General features: G+C 45.7%; 1 protein-coding gene across 1 annotated transcript; it reads right to left on the reverse strand.

Moving 5' to 3' along the window:
* Positions 1-2,805: 2,805 nt before the first annotated feature.
* LOC123120245 (uncharacterized) lies at positions 2,806-5,020 on the reverse strand. The gene is made up of 5 exons (XM_044540223.1): positions 4,868-5,020; positions 4,383-4,554; positions 3,936-4,284; positions 3,471-3,860; positions 2,806-3,381 (listed from the first exon to the last, which is right to left on the reverse strand). The coding sequence occupies exons 1-5, from the start codon at positions 5,018-5,020 to the stop codon at positions 3,336-3,338; spliced, it is 1,110 nt and encodes a 369-aa protein (XP_044396158.1). The 3' UTR covers positions 2,806-3,335.
* Positions 5,021-5,654: the final 634 nt, after the last annotated feature.

A 5,654-nucleotide genomic window follows, 5' to 3' on the forward strand; every position in this document is an offset into this window, starting at 1 on the left:
GCCAAGTTCCAACATTTTCAGAGTTCATTTTGTAGTGATTTTCAATTTCACCGTCATTTAGCTCTCTAAACAAATCGGTAAATGACTGAAAAACAGCAAATGATGTCAGAACGTGTTGGAAATTGATGACGTCGCTTTGAATGATGCATACTGAATGCAAAAATAGGCTGGAGTTCAAATAAGTTTAAAAAACATTGAAGTGCCCGTGTAACAGATGAGTTCTCGTCCGAAACCCTGATACTCCGAAAGAGATTGTCCAGTTTGTACACGAGGTGCGTCCAGTTTTCGCCGTGACCCTCTCTACTCTTTTGCACATGCTATGCGGGCGAAATGATGATACCATGCCAAGTTCCAACATTTTCAGAGTTCATTTTGTAGTGATTTTCAATTTCACCGTCATTTAGCTCTCTAAACAAATCGGTAAATGACTGAAAAACAGCAAATGATGTCAGAACGTGTTGGAAATTGATGACGTCGCTTTGAATGCATACTGAACGCAAAAATAGGCTGGAGTTCAAATAAGTTTAAAAAACATTGAAGTGCCCGTGTAACAGATGAGTTCTCGTCCGAAACCCTGATACTCCGAAAGAGATTGTCCAGTTTGTACACGAGGTGCGTCCAGTTTTCACCGTGACCCTTTCTACTCTTTTGCACATGCTATGCGGGCGAAATGATGATACCATGCCAAGTGTCAACATTTTCAGAGTTCATTTTGTAGTGATTTTCAATTTCACCGTCATTTAGCTCTCTAAACAAATCGGTAAATGACTGAGAAAACAGCAAATGATGTCAGAACGTGTTGGAAATTGATGACGTCGCTTTGAATGATGCATACTAAACGCAAAAATAGGCTGGAGTTCAAATAAGTTTAAAAAACATTGAAGTGCCCGTGTAACAGATGAGTTCTCGTCCGAAACCCTGATACTCCGAAAGAGATTGTCCAGTTTGTACACGAGGTGCGTCCAGTTTTCGCCGTGACCCTCTCTACTCTTTTGCACATGCTATGCGGGCGAAATGATGATACCATGCCAAGTTCCAACATTTTCAGAGTTCATTTTGTAGTGATTTTAAATTTCACCGTCATTTAGCTCTCTAAACAAATCGGTAAATGACTGAAAAACAGCAAATGATGTCAGAACGTGTTGGAAATTGATGACGTCGCTTTGAATGATGCATACTGAATGCAAAAATAGGCTGGAGTTCAAATGACTGAAAAACAGCAAATGATGTCAGAACGTGTTGGAAATTGATGACGTCGCTTTAAATGGTGTGTACGGAACGCAAAAAAGTCTGGAGTTGTAATAAGTTTAAAAAAATGAAGTGCCCATGTAACAGATGAGTTCTCGTCAGAAACCCTGATACTTCGAAAGAGGTTGTCTAGTTTGTACACGAAGTGCGTCCAGTTTTTGCCGTAACACAAGAAGTCCGGAGTTGTAATAAGTTATTAAAGATAAAAAAGAGGCACAATGCTCGTTAATTAGCTTCAAGTCTTTCGAAATAGTGCAAACTGCACTGCACATAGCTCCGTGCAGTCTACACTATTACTCAAGGCTTAAAGCTAAGCAACGTGCAGATGAGCATTGCGCCTCTCCTTCATCGTCTCTGCACTCAGGGCTTATAAACCGCTCCTAGTGCCTCTCTCTTCGCGAGGTGGGACTAAAAAACAGCTTACTAAGAAACTATAGTACCGGTTCATGGTACGAACCGGTACTAAAGGTGCCCGTGGGGCCCCAGCCTGACCACAGCCTGACGCAGCATCAATAGTATCGGTTCGTGACACGAACCGGTACAAAAGGTTGCTCACGAACCGGTACTAATGATCTCCGCCCGCCTAGCCGTTGGAACCAGCACTAATGGACACATTAGTGCCGGCTCAAAATCAAACCGGCACTAATGTGCTTCACATTTGACCTTTTTTCTACTAGTGGCCGTTCCCTTCTTGAAGGCGCCGCTTTGGAAACCTTGGGGTTGGGTGGCGCTTGCGGGTGGTGGGCGACGGCGGTTGTGCGGTCCTATCCTAGCATGGATCTACGTCCGTTGCTTGGAGATGGACTCGTGTTCATGGAGGTCGATGTTTGGCATCATGGTGGCGTTGATGGCGGAGGACCGGCCAAGGCTCGTGTAGGTGGAGGTCATCATTTGGCATCGTGGTGGCATCGATGGCGGAGGACCTTCCAAGGTTGACACCTCAATCTGCTCTGAAGATGGACCAGTGAAAGATGGCGGCGATGACACATGTGAGTGCGTCGGACCGGTTTGTGACCCGGACCTGGCAGATGGCTCGGTCAGGGCCTCCGGCTTTAGATGTTAGGCTTAGGTGAGAGGTCTAGGTATGTGGTCCAACTTGCACCCCTTCATCATATGGATAGGAGTAGCGGCAGATTGCCAAGATGGTGGATTCAGGCATATTGTTGTTCTACTTTATAAGGTCCCCGAGAATAATCAATAAAATGGCCGCATGCATCTCCTAGATGCAGAGGCCGGGGATCATCTTCCTTTTCCAGAAAAAATTGCAATGAAAATTGCAGATTTAGCTAAACTCAACTGATGGTGTAATATCTCTTCCTATGAGCAGCAGTAATGGCATCTTCTGTAGGAGTAACAAGGCGTTGCTGAATAAATATACTTGACTTTCAAATGAGCGTGTTAAGAGGTTTAATTAGTGTCAATCCCTACTCTAATTATAGTTGGATATTTCATTCCTGTACTATTTGAAACTTATCAATCAGACGTAAAGAATAAAAGAAATTTGCTACTCCCTCCGTCCCAGTTCGCAAGGCAAAATCCCAAAAACTATTTGTCCCAAAATCTTCCACCCCCTAGGCACATTTGTATTCAATTTGACACTAGTAGTCCATCAATGTTTGCATGCAAAAGCTGATCCACTCCTCTTTCACCGTGGGAAACCACTCCACTAAATCTGCATGCACCACAACACTTACTCCTCTTCCCACGCTGCATGCACCACAATTCTAATGCGTGTTGGAGTACTTCCTCTCATCTTCCTCTTCCACAATGCAGTGTGAAACGGTTACTGTTTTGCATGCTGAAACTTGTATAAAATGGCAACACATGTTCCTCCTCTTCCCACACATTCAGTTCATTGCCTCATCTCCCCCCAACTATCATGGACGTGGAGGGCATGGAGGAGGTCTGTGCCGAGGTGGGGGAGGTAGATGCCGAGGTAGAGGAGGCAGATGCCGAGGTGGAGGAGGCAGATGGCGAGGTGGAAGTCACACAAGGCGAGGTGGAAGAACTTGAGGATGAATTTGAGAGGATTTACACAACCATTCAAGATCTTTTTCAGAAAGTAGATCGTGGAACGAACGTCGGAGCTAGTGATTCAAGGTTCTCGGCTTGAGCTCCCATTCTCCTCTCCCTCTACATTGAAAGAAAAAAATATGTTACTTTAGCAAACGAATTTCACATTTCATGTAGATCATGCTTAAAAAAACATCATGGTAGTTTACCTGTTAGCACTCTTCTTTTGAGCTTGCACCCAATCAACAAATGCCCACACACCTATTTTTCCATCAAACACACAATTTCCTTGAGAATCATACCTTGGCCTTGCCATAGCCGACAAGAACATGATCTGCTGGATGTGGTTTTTATGTTTGCATTCTCTTTTTGGTGCTTCCTCTCTATGACTCAAGTACATTTTCTGTGTCTTCCTTGTACGGTAGAAGATCTTCTCATCCAAATGAACCTTGTTAAAACTAGCTTTAAAAGTGGGATTGTCCTCCAATGAACTTGGCTCCAAATTCTCAAGGCAATACGCCACACGTGCCTTCTTGTTGGCTTCAGTTAATGAAGGTTTCAGTTCATTTGAAACTCGTCTCATTACCTTCTCCTTCAACCTAGACAGAAACAAGAAAAGTTGATCATGATTTCAGTCATCATCGAAATGTAAGAACTAATGCTTTTTTTCATACCTACGATGAACTGTGCTTTTGGACATGTTAAGTCCAGCAGCAACTTGTCGAATTGTGGTCCTCTCACCAGGTGGAATGGCTTCTAATGCCTCAATATCCAAACTCATTTTCTTCCTTCCCGTTTTTAACTTCAAATTGTTCTTGATAGAGTTAACGCCACCTCCTGTCTTCGTTTCTTTCCAAATCCTACTCACGCACCTCCGAGAACAATTTCCATCACGTACAACAGAATCCAAAACCCCCTTCTTTAACCTTCCACGCTCTCCATTTCGAGCAAGCAGCATAGCGTAAATATTACGCTTGTCTTCGACAGTGTACTGTTCTCTGTTATTCTTGTTAGCCAAAGCATCTACACACATGAAAACAAATCATAAGCACAAACCAAATATGCTGCTACTAAACAAAACTGAAAACAAATCATGGTTGAGTTGGAGATGAAAAACCTACTCAAATCAATCTCTTTTGCAGAAGGTGCTTCTACATGTTCCGGGCGTGGAGGATACTCGTCAGCGTTCTCAAAATTTGGATTATATCCAGCGCCACGCCAGCCGCCTTCTCTGCCGTTAGTAGATGCAGCAAACTCACTGGTACGGTCCACATAGAACAAATTATTTGTACACTTGAGTATGCAAGGATATCACAGTCACAGAACAAATTATTCCTAACAAAACATAGCGTCTCTCGCAGGCAGTTTCCTGATGCAATCGTCGAACGAGACAGCATATCCTGATCAGGCAAGAAGGACTACGTACCTCTCGTGCAGAATACGGACGAATTTGGTCCGACGCAGATGGAGCCGTTCATGATGTTCAAGCCGACGTAGGAGGACGTCCTTCCGGCGGCGCTTGCACTGCCGCTCCCGCCCGGCGAGGTGGCCCAGTTCGACGAGCCTGCCTGATTTGGAGAAGGAGGTCGAGGTGGGCGCGACAGACCGACGCGGCATCTCCCTCCGACGTTGGGGCTGGACACCGGTGTAGAGGCAGCCGTTCCAATGGAGAACGACGGCAGTGGTCCTCGACCTGCAAGACCGAGTGGAGGAAGGCCGCCGCCATGACGAGTACGAAGTGGAGGAAGGCCGCCGCCATCGCCGGAACGAGGAAGGAAGGCAGCGCGAGTCAGGCCTCGGAGGCCAAGAGGCGGCGGACGACGATGTCCCTCGTCTCCCCCGTCCGACGCCATGAAATCGAGGAGGAGAGGAGATGAGATTGGCGCTAGACTGGGCTGTTCGTCTCCGTAAGTCCATGGCTATATAAAGAAATCTGGGCGCTGCTTTCGTTTGAGTTTGGAACGAAATCCTTGCGCGCGGAATCAAATCTCTGGTTTAGGAAAGAAATCTGGGCGCGATAGCAAAATTTAAGGAGAAAATATCGCGCCGAAGGAGGAAGGAGCGCGCAAGGCGGAAACAGCGCGCGGGGCAGAGGAAGGAGCGCGAGATTGGCGCTGCATGCAGCGATCGGGCGGTTTTTTACGTGAAAAATCAGAGCCAATGGAAATTCACCTTGGGCCAAGATATTTGAAAACTTTGCCTTGCGAACTAGGACGGAGGGAGTAGATAAGCTAACGTTACAAGGGGAAGTAAACATTAAACATGTCATATAGTGATTGGGAATAACTGATATGTCATTCAACGAATATCCACAGGAGTGCACGAGTGCGCCTGCTCACGGAATCACCAAGCACACGTTCTCCTCGGGATATGCCATGAAGCAGTTAATTCAT

The sequence above is a fragment of the Triticum aestivum genome, chromosome 5D (genome assembly GCF_018294505.1).
Source record: "Triticum aestivum cultivar Chinese Spring chromosome 5D, IWGSC CS RefSeq v2.1, whole genome shotgun sequence".
NCBI lineage: Eukaryota > Viridiplantae > Streptophyta > Magnoliopsida > Poales > Poaceae > Triticum > Triticum aestivum.

What these genes read in the sequence shown, in the direction of transcription:
- LOC123120245 (XM_044540223.1), bottom strand. Translation starts at nt 5,020, where the DNA reads ATGGCGGCGGCCTTCCTCCACTTCGTACTCGTCATGGCGGCGGCCTTC. An exon ending in AAAAGCACAGTTCATCGTAG is followed by an intron (nt 3,861 to 3,935) that starts GTATGAAAAAAA and finishes GTTTCTGTCTAG; the next exon opens with GTTGAAGGAGAAGGTAATGA. An exon ending in CAAAAGAAGAGTGCTAACAG is followed by an intron (nt 3,382 to 3,470) that starts GTAAACTACCAT and finishes CTTTCAATGTAG; the next exon opens with AGGGAGAGGAGAATGGGAGC.